The sequence below is a fragment of the Triturus cristatus genome, chromosome 2_1 (assembly GCF_964204655.1).
Source record: "Triturus cristatus chromosome 2_1, aTriCri1.1, whole genome shotgun sequence".
NCBI classification, from domain to species: domain Eukaryota; kingdom Metazoa; phylum Chordata; class Amphibia; order Caudata; family Salamandridae; genus Triturus; species Triturus cristatus.
In genome coordinates, this window is record NC_140581.1 from 1,046,094,367 (window position 1) to 1,046,121,037 (window position 26,671).

General features: G+C 43.5%; 1 protein-coding gene across 5 annotated transcripts in view; it reads right to left on the minus strand.

Annotated features, from left to right (window-relative positions):
• The window catches only part of HERC3 (HECT and RLD domain containing E3 ubiquitin protein ligase 3), a 517,835-nt gene that overhangs the window by 279,248 nt on the left and 211,916 nt on the right, over positions 1-26,671 (minus strand). For all 5 annotated transcript variants that reach the window (XM_085635502.1, XM_085635530.1, XM_085635520.1 and 2 more), the window contains 3 exons: positions 22,079-22,300; positions 18,507-18,598; positions 9,281-9,411 (listed from right to left, as the gene is read on the minus strand). In XM_085635502.1, coding sequence (XP_085491628.1) covers positions 9,281-9,411; positions 18,507-18,598; positions 22,079-22,300 — 445 coding nt within the window. The remainder of the gene's footprint in view (positions 1-9,280; positions 9,412-18,506; positions 18,599-22,078; positions 22,301-26,671) is intronic.

Genomic DNA, 26,671 nt, shown 5'->3' on the forward strand with positions numbered 1-26,671 from the left:
AAACTGTATTTTATGTGGGTAGCTCGGTGGGTTACTGCCTTTGTCACAGAGATCCTTGTGTTACTTGCCGTTCAGAAGTTACAATCCTAAAATAGGACAGTGAACTCAGAACTGTCATCAAAGAGCTGCATACAAACTTCACCTTTTTTTGTGTTGTGATATAGTTAGAACTTCTCCAGTCTTTCATTATTCTGATGTCGCTAAAAAGAGTTTGTTTGGGAAGTCATACATTTTTATCAGTAAAGCCAACCCCCAACCACTGGAGTACTCTTTAAATCCTGAGTTTGTGCTTCTCCAGACCAAAGCCTAGTAAAATATATTGCCCACCAGCATGGATGACATGTGACTCCTACACTTGTAATCCTCATTGGCCTATGTGACATTCCCCGTAGACTGATTCATTCTCTCTGTATAATGTGTGCTGTTATGTAAAGTACTGTGACACCTTACACTGATATGAGTAGCGCTATACAACAAATGGAATGCATATGAGAGAGGGGCAACAGAGATGAGGGGCACTGGTTAAGGGTGGCAGTGAGGGAATACGAGGAGCTGGTCATGGGGTGGGGCAACTACCGAGAGATGAGGGGTACTAGTAGAGGGTGGCAGTGAGGGAAGCCAAGAAGGAGGTCATGGGGTGGGGGCGGGGGGGGAACTACAGAGAGATGAGCGGCACTAGTGTAGGGTGGCAGTGAGGTAAGCGAGGAGGAGGTCATGGGGTACGGGGGCTACGCAGCGATGAGGGGCACTGGTGGAGGGTGGCAGTGATGGAGTCTGAGGAGGAGGTCATGAGGGGGAGGGGCTGCGGAGAGATGAAGGACACTGTTGGAGGGTGGTAGTAAAGGTATCCACGGAGAAAGAGGTCATTGTTAGGGCCCCAAAAAAGACTTTTGCACCAGCACTAAATCCAACCCTATCATGGCCTTTCTGTTTTCGTATATTTAATTAACAGTCGGGTGATTAGGAAAACTGTAAAGTGCATGCTAATTACATTTACTGCTATATTCAATGGTTCAAGTTTGAAGGTGATTTTACTAATGTTTTTTTACAAGGAATAATGAAAATGCAACTGGATGGTGGCTCATATGGGGCTGGGGCCCAAGGTCAGAAGTGAGATAAGATGCACTGAAGAGGGGTGGTAGAAAAGTGGATAAGCAAGCCTGTAAGGGAGCACGCTGCAGAGTCTGGGGTCAGGTGGAGGTAGTAATGAAGAGGGATTCTTCCTGAAGGTCACACGGAGGGAGCCTGAGTAGTGTCACTTGCCTGATACTCCCACCTTAGAAATCTCCTCTTCCCATCAAAGGGACATATCATGGAGAAAAAAAACACTTTTTGAGAGTAATAACATTTATAAAGACATTTGGAAAAGAGTGTGTTTTACTGGGCCTTGGTAGACTAAGAAGAGCTAAAGGAGGGTTGGAAGCAGGCCTGGCTAGACATATAAGCGACAAATCGGGCCTGTAGTGGCCCACCCGAATGCACCCTTGGCCCACCCAAATAAAAGTTCCTGGAGCCGGGCCTGGTGTAGTGTGTGAGTTTTGGTGATATAATGTGAGGGTAGAAGGAGTAATTTAAAGGTTGGATAGTTTAAATATAGGATGGGTTAATAAAAGGCAGAGGTAGTAGGAGTATGGAGTAGTTTGGGTGTTGAAGGGGTCATTATGTTTGTGTGCATTTACTGATCTAGCACGTTCTAAATTCAGTACACTTGTGAGCAGATTTACCAAGATTCACACTATGCAACTATGTGCAATAGTCTCTCTTGCACAACCAAAATTAGCATTGCATTGTATTTACTGCGCATTGTGCCACAATGATGGCATCAGCCACACACATGCAAATAACTCTGTTATTTGTGACAAATATGATTTTTAATTTATGCAAAGGCAGAGAAACAATACTTTGTATGAGTTTTGTGTTTTGAGTAAACCCTCGAATGTAATTCTTTTGTGCAGACAGACTCCTAAGGGTAAATTAGGCACTGTGTGTAATTTTAGCAAATATCACACTTAATATGCTTTGAAATATTTTGGCATTTCCCATTGTCTGTTGTTTGTACTGGGCTACGCTAGTTTGTATGGCTTTAGTTAGGTTGATATGGCTTTGTTTGGAGTTCTAGGCCTGTTGGTGTGGTTCCTACCCCATTACACCCACTTTACAAGAATTCTAAGGGGTTTTGTGCTACGCTACTAGAATTAGATTACTCAACATTATGTTGTTACATATATATTATAATTTATGGAATAATAAAATGTAAGAGGAGAGAGGGAGAATTTCAATATCAGTAAATAAGCCCAGTTCTAGAAATCCTTGGTATAGTGAAAGGGAAGGGGCATGGGGTATTGAGGCTGACTTTGTGACATCGAAGATTTGCTCAGGTAAAATGGGTCATGCTGAGTGCGCAGGGTAAGTTGATACTGGGAGACTGAGTATAGGAGTAGTAGGAAGTGGGGACAGTTTGAAAGTTGGAAGTATTTAGAGGTCAGGAGGGATGTGACAAAATATAGGGTAGCTTCAGTGCTGGGGAGGAAGTTGGAAGGGAATACTTTACAACTGGAGGTAGTTTCAGCATTGGAGGGGTAGTTTGAAGGTGGAGTTCGCATGAAGGTAGGTGTAGTTTGTTTGAAGGGGTGACATTCTTCTAGAAGGTAGTAAGTGGAGATACTCTGACTGTAGGCAGAGTTCTTTGACAATAGAAAGTAGTTTGAGTGGAGAGGTAGTCTAAAAGTATGGGGTAGCGAGAAGATGGGGTAGTTTTGTTTTTGGAGAGGTTGTTTTGGTGCAGTTTGGGTGAAGGAGGTTAGGTTGAAAGGGAGGGATCATTTGAGTATAGAAGTGCTAGATTGAAGGTAGAAGGGGACAGTGTGAGGGAAGATTGGGATATCTGATGGTTGGGATAGTTTAAGGGGAAGTATCGGGTAAAAGTGCATTAGCCCTGGCTTTGTATTAGTGCCATTTAAAATTAGTTTTAGCCACACTGCAAAGCATCTGCAATGCTGTACAGCATGGCTACAAAGCATTGCCAAATCAATAGCTCTCAGAAGCAAGACCTTTTGGCTTTGCCAGTGCTTGTTTTTGATTACAGCGTCAGCTCAGCAAAGTAAGTCTGTGCTGAAGTGGACATTTACAGCTGAAGAGTGAATGTGGCAAGCAACACCTGCGTGTTCTTAGTAACACACACAAAAAGAGCGCGGGCGATATGAAAGTGCAGAGACCTTGGCATTACTCATGTGCTAACAAGAGATGTTTGTGAGGACTGGCACATACCATGATATCAGGACTCACATTCAATTACTTTCCTTTCTAAACTTTCAGGAATATTGAAACGAGGCACCTTGGGTGCAATTCATTTTAATATTACATTGGGAAACTAAACTGTTATTAGTATACATTGCCACGGTTCCTTCTGCAGATTCCGTGGGTTGTCTCCTCCTAGTATACCCTTTTCCCCCCACAAAAATAGGAAAATATTTCTATAGATTTTTACATCTTTTTTGCGGGCATGGGGCTGTCTGTAGTGACAGGTGCAGGGTCAAGGCTGTCTCTACGCTGGGCCACGGGTCAGATCCCCCTTCTGGCCTGGTAAAAACGGAATTTTACACATTCTACTGCATTCCCTGGCCTGACACTCCAGCTTATTGAAATTCTTTCGGAGCACTGACAGTCTTTAAAAACTCACATTACTATACTGTAGTGACCGTAGGCGACCCTGAGTTGGTGTTGAATGCTCTCTGTTTGGCGGGAGGGAGGAGTAGAATGGTTACACTGCTCTCTCCTGGGATGGGTGGGGTCAGGGTATGTAGTTCTTCTGCGGCTGGGGCAGTGGATGGCTCCACTGCTCTCTCCTGGGAGGGGCATGTGGGATTGCGTCTACTGAGCTCTCATGGGGGGCTTGGGTGGAGTGAGAAGGCTTTCACTGCAGGGCTGGTACTGCCCCAACTACAGAACTCAAGTTAGTCTAGTGATCAGGTGCATTGGACTCACCTGTAGTATCCTGAAGGTCCTGCCAGGGGAATCGTGGTCAAACCCAGTTTGGTGGACCGGTCTGCAGACATTGCTGAGGTCACGGACGGGGTAGATAGGAGACAGGGGGACAGGGGACAAGGGTCCTGCACAAGCTGTGATTTTATGAGTGAGATGTCACAAGCAGAGTAGGTAGAACTGATGTAAGTTTTGGGTTTCCTTCTGCTTTTCCTTCAGCGGCGTAGCTAGGTGGGGGCCGTCCGCCCCAGGCGGCAATATTTTGGGGACAGGGGCTGTCTAGCCCTGGACCGTGTCATGTATGTGCATGTAACTTGCATGATCGAGGTAACTATTAGCGGCGATACTACGTGTGTCTCTGACCTCTTTCAGGTGCTCGCCATCCTTTATCTCCAGCACCCCCCCAGGGGGGCGGCAATCTGAAGGATAGCCCCGGGCGCCACAAGCTCTAGCTACGCCACTGTCTCTATCTATCTATCTATCTATCTATCTATCTATCTATCTATATCTATATATATATATATATTCACTGAAAAAACCATAGGTTTCACACATGTTATAGTTAGCGGAAATTTTACTGATAAAAAACCAATGAAATTGCCCCGTTATAGTTAGTGCTGGCAACTATAACTCACGCGACCGCAATCCTCTGCTGATGCTAATACTGTATTTAGACACTTATTTGCCCATGTCTTCTTCCATACATTTTTAGCTATACATATATTACAAATATTTTTTTTTCATAAAGACACATATGTCATCAGCAGAAGATTGCGGTCGCGTGAGTTATAGTTGCCAGCACTAACTATAACGGGGCAATTTCATTGGTTTTTTATCAGTAAAATTTCCGCTAACTATAACATGTGTGAAACCTATGGTTTTTTCAGTGAATTTGCAAGGTTTTTTAAATGCTAATTCCTAACTATAACGTGTGTGAAACCTATGGTTTTTTCAGTGAATTTGTACGGTTTTTTAAATGCTAAGTGACTTTACGCCATTCGTGGCGTGCGCGCCCACTTAACGCAGTTCGTTCCGTGCGCACACGGTGCGCTTCGCGCACCGTGCGCGCACAGTGAGCACGCGGTGCGCTTCGCGCACCGCGCACCCACTTTACGCAGTTAGTGCCGTGCCCACGTTACGCTAGATGGGCCATGTACGCACGATGCGCTTCGCGCACCGTGCGCACATGGAGGACATATTATGCGCTTCCTTGTGATAGGTAATCTGTTGAAATTTTTTGGGAAAATTTTCTGTGCTCTGATAAGCCATGCACAAATGGTGGCCTTCGGCCACCATTTGCTCAAGGGGTGGAGAAAGTGTGGATAGTGTTTTTTTTATTTTTATTTTTTTACCGTACGCTTACGGTAAGCGTACGGTAAGCGTACCCCGCGAAATTGCCGAAAAAAAAATAATGCCGTTTTTGCTCTTGGGGGATGTTTGGGGACTCCCTCAACATGACTATGTGAGAGGGAGTTGTCAAAACATCCCCGTAACATGTTTTTGGCCATCATGTTTGATACATAACACTCAGTGCGGTAGACAAAATGGCGGACGCCGCTTCCTGGTTTCTGCCGATTCGAATGTTTACTAAGATCTAAGAGCCAATCAGAATCGCGCTCGCGCACGCCACCGTACGCTTACCGTAAGCGTACGGTAAGCGTACCGTAAGCGGGCTCAGATATATATATTGATTTAAAGGCTATTTTCTCAGAATCTACTGAACAGATTTACACCAAACCTACAAAAGGCACTTCCTTGACCTAGGGACTACCTCTCTGCCAAATTTCTAGTAATTCTGTTCAGCCGTTCGGGCTGTAGCTCGTTCTAAAGGTCCTATGGAAAAATGCATGGGAAAAACGCGTTTTGGGACCCCCCTTTTATCTCAGCCCCCGCTTGACGAATCCCCCCGAGACTTTCAGGGTAGGAGCGGAGCGTAGCGCCCCACCTATTTTGAGAAATTCGCGAGGATTCGTCGACCGGCGCCAAAGTTATTCAAAATAGAATGTTGAGGTTTTCCTATGGAAACGTGGTCCTAACTATAACTACCTACTGGCGACCGCCAGTAGGTAATATATATATATATATATATATATATTCACACACACACACAGGGCAGGGTGGCACAATAAGTGCTATAAGTGCTACAGCCCTTAGAGGCCTTCCCTGGTCACAGTGCCCTGGGTACCTGTGGTACCATTTACCAGGGGCTGACCTGTGGCAAGATATGCCAATTGGGTTAGTTTTGGGAAAAGAACACAGGCCCTGGGAACCTGATTGGCAGGGACCCAGGGCACATCAAGTGAAAGTGCATCAGTAGTCTGGCAAAAAGTGGGGGAGGGGGGGTTACTGCAACAGAAACCCACTTTCCTACAGTGAATAAGTGCGCGGATACTTCGCATGGCACTGAGGGTAAAATCTGAACGGTGTCCGTTCCATCGACAGAGAGCTCACCCGACATGGTTAGGCCCAAAGTTCGTCCACAAAGTTTCCAATCGAAAGTTTTCGGTGACCAAAGTGAAACGCGAAGAAGTAGGAAACACGTACAAAAACAATACAGTCAAGGTAGAGAGGGTTGCTCGTCCAGGGGTTTCGAACAGGAGCACAGCAACACACGTCCGAACCCGATGGCAGAAAAAAAACAATATAACAATGGAGTCGATGACCATGCACACTATCAAAAGTCATGAGTGGATTGCTTAAAATAATCTTAGTCTTAGGACTCATCTACACCCTAGTGGCCAAGGTCAAATAGGCTTAAAGCAGCCTAGGGTTCGGGCTGGACTGTTCCTATTAGCGCATGATTAAGGTTGGTTTCCATATGGCTGGTTCTTTTCTGTGGTGGTACAGTGGGCAAAAAAAATGTACTAGACTGCGTTACAGAACAATTACCAATGGCTGAGATTCATTCATGCAATACCCACATTCCTTTTTTCTTGTCATAAGTCCAATGTCCTAAATGTTACAGGTAAGCCCATGTAGTGAAGGTAGCGATTTAGATGCATACATTGCTATGTTAGCATAAGCACGTTCGCTTTTAGAAAGTCATCTTGCCACATTTGCTGCTTTTCCATACGACACTGCTGAGACATATTATTTGAGAACTGCTTGCTTGCCTTTTCTTCACATGAGAACTGTCTGTTGTTCACATCCCTAGACGTGCACTGCGACCTTGGTCTGAACATTGTGTGCAATACACTCTGAGCCGCCAGACAATGTATGTTTTTGAGTCCAGGTTGATCGGCCCACTCTCTAGTCATAATATGCACACAGCTGCAAATACCTGATTGTCGAGAGCCTTTAATATTACAGTTTGCATGTGTTTGAAAAACATTCTGGAGAAGAACATTTCCAGGCGCAGAGCAAAGCTGATCCTGTGATGTGATCCACCTAAGCTGATCTTTACGGTATGGGGTTCCCCATTCAAGCCTAGAGACCTTCTACTAGTCTAATAATATTAGTTTACAAGCGAAAGGAAGGTGGCTGTATTCCACTGTCATTTATACTATGATTTCTCCTTTCATTTTCTATGGTATTGTAACAATGCTGATGGTTTTAATTATAAACATTTGTCTGCTTATGTTAGCTAAAGTACTGCATCTTAGGACACATAGTTTATAAAATGAACCTTTTCAAACTTTACTGTGTCTCTGATTACTTTTGTTGTGGATTGATATATGAATAATAGCGAACAGGTATTTCTGATTCCCACCATTCCTGAGAGTACTCGAAGTCGCTTGTTCTGGGTTGTCTATACATTGGGACCTCAGAGATAATACGGATAACGAATGGGACACTGATGCTGGTCGGATAGGGTTTCTGGGTACTGAGGTGAGTTTTTGGTACACCACAATTCACTGAGGTCCTGGTTTCCTGCGCATAGTTCTGTGCATGAGCAGAATCCCTGCAACACCCAGTTGTGGACCCCATACTGACCATAGGACTCAATCTCCACTCTACTGTGTCCCAAATAGACTGAAACCGGTATAAGGTTGCTTATGATCTCGCTCAAAAGGGACACTGACCTGGTAGTTCTGAGTGCACTGTCCGTATTGGAGCAGGACCAAGGCTGAAGTACAATTGGTTGGTCCTGGTCCGAGATGGCTAGGTCAGCATGCATGGGCACAGCTATTTTGTTTTAGGAAATCCTGGGGATGGTCATAGAGTTCAATTTGAAGCATACAGTAGCAGGTCAGGTAGGGGTAGGAGATGCAGGGACATGTCAACTGGGGATAGAGGTCCAAGTTGGAGACCCAGCAGCATCCAGGAGTAAGTTCTGAGCTGCTGCTGTTGCAGATATTGCTCATATAGATCTTTGAAGTTCAAAGATAAGAGACATCACCAATGTTGCAGTTGTCGACTCGAACACAGCAACAGTGTTTACACCAAAGTCCCAATGAAAGAAGACTACGGAGACATAACTAACCAAGCTATCATGTTATCTCGACCAAGAAAATCAGGTCACATCACTCTTGCCAGTAGAGAACTTTAATGGCTTCTGGTGGTGTAAAGTTCAAACTACTCTGCACTTAGAAGCTTAATTATTTGCAAGATATTAATCCAACGAAACTTGAGATTCAGCAAGGCAAACCAGATTTCTCAGGCTAAGTTTAACCAATAGTGTCAAAGAGGGAGATCAATCTGAGTGCTAGGTGCCCAACTCTAGAATTCTTTGTACCCAGATCGGTCAACCTCCAAGAAAAAATAGAAGACAAGTTTTTTTTAATAAATAAAATTGAGGCCTTCACACTGCACTATGAAACGCTCGGAAATACACTCTCTTGCAAAAGTAGAGCACTATAATCAGCGTGGTTCAAACTTCACAGAAGATACAAGCTGAGCACTTAAGATTTCTAATCCCCCTTTTATAAAGAAATTCAATCACTAGGAAGACATTTGGCCGTCACAAGAACCACCTCACTATAGCAATCAGCACTGTGAAGTGGCGGTCTCTAACAAGCCAGTGCTTTATGAAACATATGCTTTATGATCAAATTAGTGCCTAGAAGAGCATGCAACTGCAGTAATAAATTGGAACACTGCAGGTATACGTTTATTAGGTGATGTCTGTAACTGCTGAAATAGAACTGGTACAACTGTAATTTGTATTATAATACATGCACTCACATAAAAAAAAGAATCCTTTTAAGTTTCAGCAGTTGAATAAATAAAGCTTCTTAACCCCATCAAAACTGATGACCATTGTAGCTGCCACTTATCATTATTATTATTGCACAGAATTCTTAAAAGGTGACCTGGGGTATTCACAATTTGGCGAGATGCTAATGAACAGACCACTCACCTGCCACAAGCAATCTGGGAGACTTCGCTGCCCATGAGCTCCAAAACTCTCCGAGGGTTTATCTCTTTGTTCAACGAGTCGTGTCCAAGCTGCCCACAGTCACCAGCTCCACAGGTAAACACACCACCAGTCTAGTAGGTAAGACAAGCAGAGTCACTGCACTGAAATAGAGGTTAGGTAAATGAGTGGGGTTAAGCACTACCTGTGTATCAACCACTTAAAGATACAGTCCTACATGCGATGTTTAACAAGAGGTGCCAGGAGCATGGGAATGTAAACTTGAAGGGGGAATTCTACCCAACTTTCAGCAAATTAAAGTCATATCAGTAGCTTTTTTATTCACTGATCCTTATGAATTATTCTATTCTCCATGTGCAATATTTGGCATTTTTCAAAGAGGATACGTTTTCACAATGATACTTAAAAACACCAATATTCAAGGCTTGTGTGTGTTTGCTGATGATTTTTAACAATCCGGAAAAGGCAAATTGTGTTTTATAGTGAAAATGTGCTTTGTTGATAAAAGGAGATACGATTGTTGGCAGTTGTTTTAGACTTTGTATCTGGAATGGGGTACAGCCATTACTCTAAATGTGATGGCTATGGACATTAGGGCATGTTGCAGTAAGAAAACACATAGATGATATTGATACCAGCTGAGACATTCATTTATCTTCCCAATTCAACTACTTCAAATCAAAGTTGAAAAATCTCAATTAGCAAGTCAGTATGGAGGCTAGATTCACTTGAACAACGTAAATTGTAGCAAACGAACATGCGTGAGCATATCACGAAATGTTGTTAATGGGAGGTCTGAAGACTTTAATAGAAGGGATGTGTAAATAATTAAATTACTAATACAGGTAACACTACTGCAATCACACTGCTAAAGTACATGCCCGGTGTAGGTGGTTGTACTACTGCAACACCTTACGTACTCCTAAGACCAATAGTATCAGTAGTATCAGCAAAGGACTTTGGTGGTGCAACATACGGAAAGAGGGATACACGCCCAGAACATGTTCTGAAAGTTACGGGTCGACATTGACCTTGTACCGTCTAGGAGAAAACTTCCTTATAATACCAGCCCTACTTAGGATTCGGATATAAAAGACGCACAGAAGGAGTACCACATGGTTGGCCCGTTTTGAGGAGAGAGAACAATCATGAAATGAAACGATTTTATTGATGAGCCCTGAAGAAGTCCTCTAACAGGACAAAACACGTTGGCTACCAGTGAAAAGAGAAAAAGAATAAAAGTATAAAGAATAAAGAAACTTGTGAACACATTTACTTGGTGGATCTGATTACAATCGATCAATGTGTGCGGATCAAATCATTTTCTGTAAATTATTGATGTGAAAAGTATTTCACATATTAAGAAACTATGAGATCTTGTTTCTTTTGATCCTTGCACCAAATGTTAACATTTTCCTAAGGTACAAATAAGTGCAGTTTAAATCCAAGACCTCTTTTGTAAATCATTTTGCAGTATCAGCAAAGGACTTGGTGTTCACTCAGGATGGTGGATCTTTCTTATTTTTTTCCCCCTATTTGCTAGTACTCTTTGGGCAGCTAGAGAAAGTTCACCAGGCCTGCTTTTCTCTTTCTGTGGTCTTTGTACCTCTGCCTGACTCCTACGTTTCTCTCTCTCTGGTCTTTGTTGGACTTGAGCTTTTGCCCTATCAGCGCTGATCATACCAACCGCACTTTTTGAAGAAAGCAAACTTCTCACACACTAACCAAATTCAAATGGTGCTGCTCATGTCACACTGTTGCTACATAGCTGGTGCAGGTAGTAATGAAACACACAGAGTTTCTGTATATGATGGGATGTTGTACTACAGCTGTTACTATGTTACTGCAGCACTAGAGTAAAACGTTCTCCTGATGTCTTGCTTCTGTGCAGTTGATGTAGGCATCAATGTGACAGCCATGGTTTCTGTAACATACTGTAGACTGTACAGTTACTGTCCCACTTTCTCACATTTGGTTAAAGGTAGTATTAGGCTTTCATGTTGCTTTGACATGGTGCAGGCGGTCCTGTTGTTATCATGCTCAAACTTGTGTAACTGGTAAACCTTGTGAAGCCAATGTTGCTTCTGTAATACTGTTTCTGGAGACCTGGCAACTGGTCTGGATACAGTAGAAATGCTGTCACACGATTTCTCCATGCCGCTAACAGGCAGTGACAAATCTGCCACTGCTTTTCACAGTTGTGGTAAGGCTGGTGCAGACTCACAGCTTCTGTGTAACTGCTTCAGGTAGTAGTTTGGCCATCACACTGCTCCTATATGCCATGTGCGGACACCATTGAGGCTTTCCCATTGTTGCTGTATCTTGCACACATTCTGCAACTAACACTGCTTCTGCGACACTTCTCTTTGTACCTGGTGCACGCCTATATTCCAGTTGTCACACTTTGTGTTTCAGCGCACGTGGTACTGATGCTGTGAAATGTAAGCATGAAGTAATGCTGCCACACTTTCTCTTTCCTGTGCACTAATGATCGGCCATGAGGAACATGGATGCATGACACACACTGAGTGGAACAGCCACTATGGTTGAATCATCCACTCGGAGGTCAGATTTTTACAGAATAAGCAGGGGTAGCAAAATTGTTGAAATGTCTGGATCACTGGTTCTTAATCTGGTTTCCATGGACCCCTGGGAGTCTGCAACACTTACCAAGGGAGACTCTGACCGATTAAAAAATTAAACACAAGCACATTTATAAAGTCCATCTACTTAAAAGATGAATGTCAAATTTAACATTTTATTATGTTCTTTAAATGTATAGGAATTTAAAATTGAAAGCTAAAAATTACGTTGGTTCTTTTCGCTTGATTCGTGGAAGCAGCTCTAGTACAGCGAGTAGCAAAATGGAAAATCGGTGACTTCAATTAAAGCACTAATATGCACTGACAAAAAGCATGCATTAGGAGCAAAAGACAAAGCAATATGCTAGAGCCTATCATCAATAAGCTTTTAAAGGTTCCTTTTCAATAAAATAAAAAAAAATATTTTTGTATATCTTTTGTCGGCGTATTAAACAAAATCTTGCATAATTTTTTGTATCTTTTAATGTATTGTCGTTTCTAAAGTGTGTATTTTTTTTGCAGTTCAAACCATAGAAATTGCTTAAGCGGGGATTCCCGGTGCTCAGTAGTCATTCATTAGTGGTCCATGCAAGTCAAAAAGTTAAGAACCGCTGGTCTATATGAGCGCGGCTGTGATCGCTCTTGCAGGAAACTATGCTCAAATGTCTTCAGAAGCAAGGCTGTCATTGCTCTTGCAAGCAAAAACCTCTCAAATGTGATGAGCGAGGACCTGATGGATGGCTTGTTGCAAGCCTCAGTAAAGCAGTCAGAGTGAGCAAAGCTGTGGACCTGAACCAATTTGCAACATTTTAAAGATGACACATTCACCATGAGGGCACTAAACTGCATTTCAGCAGTATTTAAGTTTTTAACATATGCTTGAAGATGTAAGCTGGTCAAAAGATCTCACAGAGGCATTTTGCAATTAATCATTGTCTTATTAGGTCGAGCATTCGAGAACTCTTCTATATACTTAAGTATATATACTTTCTTAATTTATACTTGTATGTGTATGTACTTTGTGGGCTCTGGGGATCAGCCCTAGGACTTGTCTGCTTCCGCGTAGGGACTTTTTTTTCTGTTCAACTGCCTCTATTTAACTGTCTTTATAGAACACGACCAGCAGGTCAGTAAAATACCAGAATCACATTAACATTCTCTAGATTCCAGTCCAAAGAAATGGACTTCCACAAGCACCCGTAGACAATAATATATTTTTCAAATCTTGTATTTTTAGTGATATGACCACCGAAGGCCCTGATTTTATATTAAAAACAGAGCTTTGGACTATACGATTTCCCGCTGAAAGGCAATATTTCTCTCCATGTGTTTCCATACCTGGCGTGTCACGCAGTTTGGTGCTTGCTTTCCCTCCATGTTAAAGAACAGTAGATGTTTCAGCACCCAGGCTAACGTGCTACATAGCTAAATACATATAAGGTCCCAAAGGCGAGACCGATTGCACTACAAATGCTTGTTTTTTAGTTAGGAAGAGATAAAACATACTCTTTTCCCACTGGGTTGAAGTAATGTTAGTAGTGACATCTTGAAAACTGCAGTGAATAGCAGTTTTTTTCAAACTGCTTTGTAATAAATACTATGTACATTTCAGATATTTAACTACTGAGGGTGAGTCAGCCTACAGGTGGTTTTACAACGTGCAGAACAAGTTTAGGAAGCACGGGTAGGTAGTTGCACGCCAAGATGGTGCCTTTCCTGAAACAATGTATGAAGCAGTTTTCTAAACATGGAGTGGTTGTGCACATCCAAACCCAGCTGTTAAGTTGATTTTTACTTGGAAATGGCTGCAACACGGGCAGGACTGGGGGAACAGAGTGTCTGCCTCCCCAAAGTATGTGCTGCTTCCGACACCTTATCTAAAGTTCAGATTTAACTGCTGGCTTGTGCAAATAAATACTACAAGTAACAGAGGAAAAAACACTGAAAAGCATATTTAGCTTTCAGACTGCTGCCTGGGTATGAGGACCCATAAAGCTATTTGCCAAATCTACCCTGGTCTGCACGGCCAAGACAGAGCATAACAAACTTAAACAAGCACTGATAACGCCAATGTTTTGGCTTATGATTATGTCCAGCTTCTTCAAACAAATCATCATACCCGGTGAGAGTTTCTCTCTGACTCAGAACTAGGGTTGCTACCCAGCTGTTTTTTAAATATCCCAGTCGGTACACAAAATAAGCAATGTCACCTAAAGCCAGTATTCGTGACCCTTATCGGACATACTTTAAACAGCACATATAATTAGAAAGTCCTTTTAAACATGTTCTACAGCTGTGTTAACAACCCCTGACTAAAAAAGTAAAAAAAGACAGAAAAGTCATGTTACAAATAAATACATATGGCTTTGTTTACAGTCCTATTTCATGTCACAACCAGGCCTTTGCAGACTCTTAAAGAACAAATGAACAGTATTTTCCTCTTTTAAAGATGGCAACCCTGCTCAGAACACATTCTTTAGAGATGAGAGCGGTGTGTGCTTCTTTCGACACCTCAGGATAGCTGCAGCACTAGCATCGGCAGCGCAGGTTTCCCCAAATTGCTGGCTGAGAAGCAGAACAAGCATTGGCAAAGTCAATAGGTCTCGCCTATGCAAGAGCGATTGACTTTGCCAATATGTTTTAGCCATGTGGTACACCAGTGTGGCTGCTGCTCAGCACAGCTAAAAGTTTGTGGGATAAATAAGAATGGCATGGAGTGTCAAAGTGGAGTGGAGTGTAATGGAGTGGCGTACAGTAGAGTTGAGTGGAGTAGAGTGTTGTGGAGTATTGTAGCGTGGAAGGGCGTAGAGTTGAGTGACGCAGAGTAGAGTAGAGTTTCCAGGGCCGGCTTTAGAGCTGGTAGCACCCGCTGCGACAATCTTTGTCACCCCCTCCATGACCTCCTCTTCGGATTCCCTCACTACCACCGAGCAAAAGCACCCATAATCTCTCCAAAGCCCGTCTCTCACATACATTTCATTTGTTTTAAAGCGAAGGTCAAGGCTGGCTTTATCAATCCACTCAGCTCTCAACAGAAAATACAGATATTTCTGGTCTCTCGCTCTAGCAGGAACATCAATCACAAGAGTTATCTTGACATTTTTATTGCTGCCCTAAAGCTGGACTGCAAGGAACTCTGCAACAGGTGCTTTACATCCTATTTAGTTATTGCTAAATAGAGCACACCTTCCCTGAGGTCAATGCCCCCTCCGCCTCCCAGGTCAGTGCCCGGTGGAGCTGCACCGGTCGCACCACCCTATAGCCGGCCTGAGAGTGTCAAAGTGGAGTACAGTGTTGTAAGGTGGACTGGCAGAGAGTATCCTGGAGTAGTGCAGAGGATTCTGTGTAGAATGGGGTAGAGTTTTGTAGATGGATTGGCATAGAATGAAGTAGCATAAAGTGTCAGAGTGGAGAGGAAGTTGAGTGGCGTGGAGTAGAATAGAATGGACTAGTGTGTCGTAGAATAGAGTGGAGTAAAGTGGAATAGATGGAGTTGCGTAGAGCGTCAGAGTGGAGTAATGTCGTAGACAGAGTAGAGTGTTGCAGAGTGGAGTAAAGTGTCGTAGGGCGGTCTAGAGTGAAGTGGTGTAAATGACAGTGGTGCAGAGTAGACTGGAGTAGAGTGCAGTGGCGTAAAGTGCATTGGTTTTGAGTAAAGTGGTGTAGAATGTATTGGTGCAGAGTGAAGTGGTGCACAGTCGAGTGGTGCAGAGCAGATTGCAGAGGTGTAGAGTGCAGCAGCGCAGAGTAGATTGTTTCAGACTAGAGTGAAGTGACAGAGTGAAGTGGTTATGGGTAGAGTAGAGTGGTGCAGGGTAGCGTGCAGAGGAGTAGAGTGGCATAGATTACAGCGGTGTAGAGTGAAATGGTGTGGAGTGCAGTGGTGCACAATAGATTAGAGTTGTGTGGAGTGATGCAGAATGTAGTGGAGTAGTGCAATAGTGGCGTAGAGTGCATAGGGGCGGAGTGTGGTAGAGTGGTTTAGTGGTGTAAAGGGCATTGGCGTAGAGTGGTTCAGAATAGAATAGAGTGCGCAGAGTGCGTGACAGAGCACAATGGTGTAGAGTGCATTGGTGTAGAGTAGAATGGTCTATAATGCAGTGACGTAGAGTGCATTGGTTATATGTAAAGTGGTGTTGAGTGCATTAAGTAGAGTGCAATGGTGCGGAGAGGAGTGGCGCAGAGGCATACAGTGGTGCAGAGAAGAGTGGCGCAGCCTAGGGTGCAAACGACTTAGAGTGCATTAGCGAGGAGTGGAGTGGTACAGAGTGCAGTAGAGTGTCGTAGAGTGCAGTGGCAGAGCACAGTGGAGTACAGTACATTTTTTCAGAGTGGGGTGAAGTGGTGTAGAGTGGACTGGTGCAGGGTAGAGTGAATTAGTGCATGGTAGAGTAAAATGGCATAGAGTAGTGGATTAGAATGCAGAGGCCATAGTGTGCATTTTTGCAGGGTAGAGTGGCATAAATTGGAGTGGTGCAGAATAGAATTGAGTGGTATAGAGTGTAGTAGAGAAGTCTGGAGTGGTGCATAGTAGAGAAGGGTAGAGTGCAGAATGGTGCAGAGAAGGGAGCCGTAGGGTTCAGTGTCAGAGGGTAGTGGTGCACAATAGATTAGAGTGGTGTAGAGTGCATTGGCATAGAATGTAGGAGAGTGGCGCAGTGCAGAGGGGAGAGTGCAAAGAAATAAAGTGCAGGTGCACTGAATAAGTGGCATAGAGGTTCAGTGGTGGAGAGTGCAGCGGTGTAGAGTAGAGTGTTGTAGAGTGTAATCTTGTAGAGTACAGTGTTGTAGAGCACAGTGGAGTGGAGTAGAGTTGTAGAGTATAGCGACAGAGTGCAGGGGTTGCATAACAAATTGCTTTGAGTAAAGTGGTGTAAAGTGCATTGGCGTACAGTGATGTAGAATAGAGTGGCATGGAGCGGAGTGGCACAGGGTATATTGCAGCTGCGTATAGTGAAGTGGTGCAGAGTGCAGTGGTGCAGAGTAGACTGCCGTAGAGTACAGTGGTGTAAAGTATTGTGGTGTAGTGTGCATTGTTTTTTAGTAAAGTGGCGTAGAGTGCAGTGATGCAGAGTAGAGTGCAATGGTTCAGAGTAAAGTGCATCTCCTTGTGTCATGTCAAAGCTGGAAAACCTTTACAAGCCAAGGTGCATGCCCATTCTACAAGAAAAATAGTAACTTCTACGGCTCTATTTGCAGGAGTGTCTTTGCTGGACATTTGCATAGCAGCGACGTGGAAAAATGCGCACACCTTCACTAGACACTATTGTCTAGATGCAGCATGGAAAAAGAATACAACAGTGGGACAGCCAGTTCTACGTCATCTATTTCAATAAGGTATTTATCAGATATATATATATATATATATATATATATATATATATATATATATATATATATATATATATATATATATATATATATATATATATATATATATATATATTAGAAGAAAGGGTTGCCCTTGCAGTGAGAACGCTTCAAATAGGTGAGTAATCCTCTCTTTATTGGGGTCAGAGAAACGGAACAGCAGTTGACTTTGCTTCAGAAATCATCAAAGCCTGACCGGTTTCGGACTCCCCGTCCTTGTTCACAGGCAGAATCAGGAAACAGAAGCCTTGCAGCACACCTGCTTTAAATCTCCAACAGTCACACCCCACGTGGGCTCAGGCAAGTGCATCATGGTATCAGCGGTTCTGCAAGGTCCGTAACTTGAAGCATCTTTAAAATGTATAGCATACCCAAGTGGGTTGATTCAAAGTTCCATGCTGCCCCATTCACCATGCTATAACCACAATCTGGGCTCACCCATTCCGACAGCGCCTTAATTTAGGCGCACCAGATCCGCTGTTGATCGCGGCAGAGCGTTCTCGCGACCGGGGCCTGATTCTGCCTGTGAACAAGGACGGGGAGTCCGAAACCGGTCAGGCTTTGATGATTTCTGAAGCAAAGTCAACTGCTGTTCCGTTTCTCTGACCCCAATAAAGAGAGGATTACTCACCTATTTGAAGCGTTCTCACTGCAAGGGCAACCCTTTCTTCTAATATTAGCGGCCAGCGAGGTGTGTAGAGCGCTTCACAAATCCCTGAATGGTTGATTGATTGATGATAAACCACTATGATTAAGCCCAATGTTCGGATACCTCACTGAGCTTTTCTATGATATATAGGACTGCTGTCTGAAACATTTCCTCGTCTAACTTATGTGATATATTTTATGATCTGAAGTAAATTTTTCAGTCTTTAGGTTAAAATGATACTCTACTGAAGCGTAAGACTCACACCGGTTGTCTTCTCTCACTCACTGTTTAATTGTTTATGCTGTACCATGACACTATTTTGTACAACTTGTGGTTTGTACTGCTAATGGTGCCTTTTTTTTTTTTTTAAATGGTAGTGGCAACGTTTAAAATTAATAAAAACAATAATGAAGCCAGTGTCGCAAAAGACCTTTAATGCCAATGTTTTCAAACCCCTTAAGAAGATTACATCCAATCCGTGCTGCTTCCCTATTTGGGAGTTGTTCTTTAATGAAATGATCTTGCATAACACAAAGCTGCCAAAGACTAATGATAAATCATAAAAAGTAAACTTCAACAATAGGACTAACTGCTCCCCTTGCCTCACCTTCGTCAAGATGGCTGTATGTTCTTGCCCACAGCTGATATAAACAACCTTCTGGGTGCGCAAAGGCTTGACATGGCATGGAGACGCTCGGTCTACAATAAAAGCAAAAAAACAATCACAAGTTTGTGCAGAAGATGGCAAACAGATAGAAACTGCTATCATGAAGAAGGCTCCTAAATTCCCACTGTTGAAATCAAATAAACTGTAGGCCTTTATGTTTGGATTGGGAGTACTTTTTCATAATAAATATGAATACTTGCAGCACTCTTTCCTCCCTCCTCACACTCGTTCCTCTGTTCTCTGCCATCTAGCCATTCCATGCTCCATCCAACAATGTCCCACTTTTTCCCCATATAAGAACTTACCCTATACTCTGGTGGCGGTATGAAAGTATCTATGCTCAACTAAGTGTTGACTGCACTCGCAGCCCAGCAGGGCCTTGCGCTCTGCTGTTGAGCAAAACAAAACCACATGGAGCACCGCTCATGGGCTAACAGATTCAAATCTACAAGGAGAACAAATAGAGCAGTCTAGCTGTCACAACCTGCAAGGACATTCGTCCATTCACCAACACTCCTTTATATTCATGATGGCCCCACACCATGGAGGTACGGTGTTAGCCCACCCACTTTACTGATGCCTGCATCTCAATCAGAAATGTTATCACAACTCCCCAGCACTGACAACAGCTGCACATTTGTGGACAAACAAAATTTCCTAACACTGACCCAATTTCAACATTGGTAAGCAGAATATATAGTTGGCGTTCTCTGGCAGCAATAGTGGCTACACTCCTAGAAGAAGAATTATGAGCCCTCACTGCCATTACTAAAGGCTATATGCCCTGAAGACATCTTACTAGCTATCTGCGCTGCATCATATCAATGAGCGTGCAACAGATTTTGGTGTTATTGTATCAACAACGCCTGAAGTGCCTGTAGGTATGCGAGCAAAGCTCCTTAGTGACAATGATGGTTGTAGAAATGCCACTAACATTTCAGAGCACTAATGAAGCTGAGCACCCACGAAAACTGTGGAGCGGACACGTAGTAAAGACAGCATCAGGGTTTATGCTCAGGCACCATTTCAATGAGCATCAGACAGGTAATATGCAAGAAGAAGATGAAGAGTGCTTTGTTAATTGACTACTTCTTCTAGGAGTAGCCTGATGACCTTGGAAGACAGCATGTATTAGATATCATCTGTTACCAGCCCACACAAAAATATGGGTTGTACACATTTGTCTGCTCCAAACACCCACAGTCCAAAGGAGCCTGAGCACACTTTTCACAAATGAACAACCCCAGTATTGGACATTCAAGATGCCATGAGTTGGTGACACCTACAGAGAAAGAATATACCACAGCAGGATAGACTAAATAGGGGGCAACCCTATGAAGCACTTTTCATGCAACAAAATAGGACACTCTAAACGGACACCCCATGCCAAGGCAATATAGGAGTAGTCCACTCGCTCGACACCTGAATGCTCCCTGTGGCTCTACAGCCCAGGGATCAGGTATTAGCGTAGTGTTAATAAGGAACAATGTAAGCAGAATTGAGTCACGGAGTAACCTGAAGGGAACCAGGGTCCAGTCAACTGATAAAAGAGGACACACGACAAACGGTAGAGGCTGGCAGGGACACAACAGAAGTGGAATCACAATTCAGTTTGGAGCCCGCATTAAACCTCAGCAGGAGGTTTGAAATTGGGGAGCTTAGAAGCAGAGACCATTGTACCAGGAAAAGCTGAACACCACACCTGTGTGTGTACCGAAACCTTTAGATGCTAGAGAAGGTTATGCAAGAGGACCTACGGAAATAATAATGAACTGTCTTCCCTTTATGAAAAATATTGGCTTCTGTAGTATTCTCCTTCTTGGATGACAGTATGATATTTTTCCTAAATTCCCAATCTTGGTCTACTCTAGCCCGAAAGATCAGTGATGATCCAAGAGGAGAATACTAAACGGAACTGACCTGTCAATTACAGCAGTGTTGGCTGAGTGCAAGACTGCGTGCTGAAAGAGGTGGGCATATGAACCCAGTGGATTTTGAGAGCAGCAAAAAGCCATGCAGAGCAGGGAAGCTATTTGGGCTCAGTCAATGCAAGTTCTATCACAAAATGCTCTCAAGTTAGCAAGGATCTCAGGTTTACCTGAAAAGTAAGCCTCATGATGGTAAAAATCAAAAGTGAATGTTTACACAAGCACAACAGCAAGTCCTCAGTAGATATTTTAAAATAATTTGTCCAAACTACATAGGCAATTAGGATGCAGTCACAATACGTGCACCAATGAAGAGTGAGACAGCATGCCAGTTATTTTCCACAGGTTGCTATTAGCGGTTAATACTAATGGCAAAGTACGCACAGCCAAGTATTCCATCTGTCAAAAGATACTTTCTCTGCAGATGCATTCTATGCAGCAGGAGATCTACATGTGTCTCCCAGGCAGGAGGTGCAGCCCATGTGGCAATTTAAACAAATGTGTGGGCAGCGAGAGATCGAAAAAGAGAGAGCGAGAAAAAGAGAGAGAGAGAGAAAAAGAGGGAAAAAGAGAGAGGGAAAAAGAGAGAAAGAGAAAGAGAGAGAAAGAGAGAAAAAGAGAGAGAAAAAGAGAGAGAAAAAGAGAGAGAAAGAGCGAGAGAAAGAGCGAGAGAAAGAGAGAAAGAGCGAGAGAGAGAAAGAGCGAGAGAGAGAAAGAGCGAGAGAGAGAAAGAGCGAGAGAGAAAGAGCGAGAGAGAGAAAGAGCGAGAGAGAGAAAGAGAGAGAGGAAGAGAGAGAGGAAGAGAGAGAGGAAGAGAGAGGAAGAGAGAGAGGAAGAGAGAGAGGAAGAGAGAGAGGAAGAGAGAGAGGAAGAGAGAGAGAGAGAGAGAGAGAGAGCAAAAGAGTAAGAGAGAGAAAGAGAGCGAGAGAGAGAGAGAGCAAAAGAGAAAGAGAGAGCAAAAGAGAAAGAGAGAGCAAAAGAGAGAGCGAGAGAGCGAGAGAGCGAGAGAGAGAGAGAGAGAGAGAGAGAGAGAGAGAGAGAGAGAGAGAGAGAGAGAGAGCGAGAGCGAGAGCGAGAGCGAGAGCGAGAGAGAGAGAGAGAGAGAGAGAGAGAGTCTAACGGCCTGCGGAGAGTAACACTCCGTCACAAACGTGCCAGATATCCCGTCTGCCATATTACAATCACATTGTAGCCTATGGGGATCGTAATACGGCGGATGGGATAGCCGTCACGTTTGGGATGGAGCATTCCCTCCGCTGACTTCTAAATCAGGCCCTAAGTGTTTGTACCCAGAGGTAGAATATGTTTGCTTTTTGTAAGCCATTGTGAGGCACGGATCTCTCCAATGGATGTACTTATGCAGGGTGACAAACTTGTGGCTCACACTAGGGTGAATGTGGGCATGCACAACCTGCCGCATAGCACTTCCTTTTACAGCATCTCTAGTTCAGTTTTGGTTGTCACTTGATACTACTATATCAAACAACAGCAAGCACAAAAATTAAGAAACCATGAACATCTCGATCATTCTCAGGTCCAATCATCCCACACTCAAAGCAAGACAACCACTGTCGACCGATATACCTTCTTCGTCGTTTAATCCCAGCTGTCCAGCATCATTCTTTCCCCATCCAAAGACAGCCCCAGAGAGAGACAAGGCAAAGCTGTGAAAGCCTCCAGCAGTGACCTGGGCCAGCGGGATCCCCTCCAGAGACTTCACGCGTTGAGGGATAGACTGAGATTCGAATCCTTCGCCCAGACCTAGCTGGCCATGGCTGTTCTGGCCCCAGGTAAAAAGCTGGCCATCTGAAAGAAAGATGAGGCACTCTAAACACAAAGCAACATAGTATGCGGCACTTTACAGTATTGAAACAGGGTTCAGACTACCACCAGGTTAAAATTCCAACTGTTCAAAAAAGATAAAATGTAGTCATTCCTGTAGCTCAAAAAGATCCAAATTCCAAACATTTCTGTCAAGGGAGCGAAGTATGTAAACGCAACCCACCAGTGTGAGCAGTAATGGCCTAATTACCTACCTTTCTTTCTTTATTCTTTATTTCGACTTCAAAGAGTCACAAAAGACAAACATATGAAAATAAAACAAAACCTTGACAATTTCCAATGTACAAAAACAATACGTCATCAATGCGATATTAACCATGAAATTAAAAATTGTCAGTGTTGCCTGAAAAGATGTCCTCTAGAAGAATCATCTGACATTAAGCAGATCGTATACAGCGGGAATAATCTCATTATACCAAAGATCTTCTTCTGATGTTCCACATTGCAGCTAAACATTTACTGACAGCAAAAACAGTTAGTGGAGATAAATCAGATTTTAGTATTCGATAAGCATCCAAATGATTCCTAAAACCCCATTTTTTACATAGGGGAAGAATCCACTTCTTCCTGGACTTCATGTACGAAGGACAGAAAAGCATTACATGGACATCATTTTCTGGCTTCTCAGTACAGACAGGACAATTTACAATAGATGGAGGGTGCCATCTGCTCGTAAGAGCTCTGATTGGAAGGGAGTTGTATCTCCATTGGAGAAATAATTTCCTGAGACCAGTGGGATTGATATCGTTCAGCACTGTCTCAAGCTTATAATAATCTTTCGTTAATAAAAATAAACTTGTCATTGAGCCCAGCTTATCAGTCACTAACCACACAGACTGATTAGTTTCATAATACCTACTGACCAGGTCTTTGCGGGATATAGTTCTGCATGCCTCTTCTGGTTTTGTCCACAAAAGGGAGTAGCCCAGCCTGTCAAACTCTTCCTTTATATATTTTAGCCAAGGGAGTTTTTGAATTATTGGATATTTTAATAGTTCCAAAAGTTCTTGTCTGTAAACAATAAGTTCAGGTGTTACCCATAAACGCCTCCAAAATGTTAGGGGCTTTAAACCTAATTCCTCCTTTATGGATCTTATTCCTAGATCTAACCTAAGAGGGAGAAGGGGAGTACTACTAGGAAGGGATAGTAAATGCCGAAGGAATTTATTTTCGATGGCCACGATATCTTGGGCGCAATTATGTCCCCACAACTCAGCGCCATACGTTACTGCCCCTCTGGCCTGCATTTTATAAATCTCAAGTGGCGGACCAATAGGTTTTATGTGAGATTTATTCCAAAGTTTAATGATCCCCCCCGTTTTTTTGCATTAAATTTAGTTGGGATTTAATCTGATGTTGAGTCCAAATGAAATTCTCGTTCACGGTCAATCCCAAATACTCAAACATCTGAACTCTCTCCAAACTAACACCGTCAATAGTCGGATTAGGACGCGATGATTTCGGGGGATTAAAAATCATAAACTTTGTTTTAGCCGTATTTATTTTCAACCCCCGATCGTGACAAAAAGAGACAAAGCCGTCCAAAACTCGTTGGATACCCATTGGGGACTTAGCAAGTAACAGGGTATCATCAGCGAACATAATCGCCGAAATCCCTGTACCAGCGAGCTTTGGAGCGTCTCTATAAGGACCGCGTTCAAATGGGAGATGACACCATTTACATAAAGACAAAACAAGGTTGGTGCCAGGACGCAACCCTGCCGAACCCCCCTGTTAACAGGGAAGCTAGATGACAGGTTACCTTCTCTCCCACACCTAACCTTGGCAAAGTTGTCACTATGGAGTCGTATAATAATATCCAATAGGGAAGGTGGAATTCCTAAATCACGCAAAACAACCCATAGCTTCGTGCGTGGCACCAGATCAAAGGCTGCACGCAGATCTACAAAGACGGTATAAAGGGAGCCGCCCTCTACCTTGACCGTCTTCCAATATAACATATTCAGTTTAAAAACCTGGTCAGTAGTAGATACACTCTTTCTGAAATCAGCCTGGTAGTGGCTCAGAATCTCAAACTCCTCAATCCAGTCTAAGAGACGGTTTAAAATCAGCCTAGCGAAGAGTTTTTGGGCTACATCTATCAGGCTGATAGGCCTATAATTAGCTGGGAGGAGGGGTGACCCCTTCTTAAAAATAGGGACCACCTCCGCACCCAACCAGGTGCAGGGAATCTGCATACCCATAGAAATGGCATTAAAAATTGTTAAAAGGTAGGGTGCCCAGACTCTAGGTTCATGTTTATATAAATCTCCGGGGACCCTATCAAGCCCTGGAGCTTTGCCCGTAGGAAGGGCTGAAATAGCGGCTTGTACCTCGGCGAGAGTAAAACTAATCAAATCAGTCTCTGGGACATCACTCGACTACAGATCATCCCAGAGGGGCTCCGTAGTAAGAGAGTCGCCCTCATATAAAAGACTAAAATGTTCGGATTGATTGCAAAATCCGGCATAGCTGATCCAGTAGTCACAATCTGCCAGAACCTCCGTGAGTCCCTATCCGCCAAAGCAGTTGTTAGGGTAGCCCAATTCTCGTTACCCCACTCCTGCTTAGCGTGATGAATGCGATATCGATAGGCTCGCCTCCTTTGGCGAATAACATCTCTGCTATCATTTCCCTTTAATGCATTCATCAATTCTGTCTTTGCCAGTCTACACGCCCTGTTATACCATGGGTACTTCCTACATGGCCTTGTCCTAAAGGGAGCTAATGGATTCAAGATATCTATTAAGCTGGAGTATAATGCGTTATTAAGTGCAGCAATTTTTCCATTAAAATCTGACAGAGGTTGATGCAGGGTGATGACAGCCATTTCTTCCAAAATTGGGCTGACACTAGCATAGACTTTAGATATATCATCTGAGTTTCTGGCTAATTTAGCCCATTTTACCCTACGTCTATTATTAGAGAGAACGAGAGTATTATTTCTATCCATTTGCAATAGAGATTCAGGCTTACCAAAACCTGGTAAGAGGAAGTCCAAAATCAGGGGATTATGGTCGCTCTCTCCCCTAGAGAGCACCACAAAATCCTGGACTCGATGCCATTCCTTACACTGGACAAAGATATAATCAAGTCGAGCCTCTCTACCAAATTTATTAAAAGTAGGCTTAGAGGGATTGTCAGATTTTATTTGCCCATTACATGCTCTGATAGAATGAGCCAATGCTAGAGAGGTAATTTGTAGAGCCAATGGAGTCCAGGATCTTACAGTAGGTCCCACCACAGATGGAATTTTCCATAGGTCATCCTCCTCCTGATTAATAGCATCCAGCAACCACTCAAGTGGTTCAAAGTGGGAATTGAAATCTCCACCCACCACTAAGAGAGTGCCCTCAGGGATTTTAAACAATACAGTGGATAACACTTCAACGGCCCCTGACTCTACAGAAAAACTAACCGGTCTTGAATATACATTAATCAAGGCCAGATGCAAGCCCGACCGCCATTTCAAAAGTATACCCTGGACATCGGCAGACCCTGTATCCAAAACAGTGGCACTACAGCCCAAGTGTGTCGCAACCCAGATTATAAGACCACCTGAGGGTCGACCCTTACCTCCCCACTTCGCTGGGACAAAAAAGGAAGCAAACCCCGCACGATGGTGCTCTTCCCTAGCCCATGTCTCCTGGAAATAGCAAATGTCATGCAGGTCTATGAATGAGCCCCATTCAGAACAATTGAGCTTATTGGAAAGGCCAGCTATATTCCAGGAGAGAATTTTTAGTGAAGATCGACCACTGGGGATGTCAAGGGAATTTCCAGATGTAAGTTCTTCTGATAAAATAGGGGTCAGTCGAGAATGGCCGATGTCGGGGAGGGGAACTACCAACGTCGGTGATAGACAGCAAGGCTCTCCCTTGTCTCCATAGGAGATATCCTCGCCTTGCAGTCAATCAACCTCCTCAAGGCAACTAAACCTATTATAACAAGAAAAGTCATTCAAGGTAAACTGGTTATACCTAGGGTTGGTGGGCTTTCGACTGGGAGAAATTGGTCCCACCCTTATCCAATCATCAACATTCCCTGTGTGTGCATAGTTGTTAGATGGCGGGTAGAAAGAAGATAATGAAAGAAGTTGAATAGATGAGGCACCCTGGTTCCCCCTCCAGTTAAGAATGAATGACACAGTCACCCTTACTATGCTTCATGGTATTTCCCAGCCAGCTGATCCTCCTAACCATCAGAACACCAGCTGTCATAAATGGGGGGAGCGGCCTGTGAGTATTCAACCAACTGGTAACTTTGTTTTTTAAAGAGTCATAAGTTTCCAGATCAGGATTAGGAAGCTCAGGAACTCCGGCCAGAACTATTACA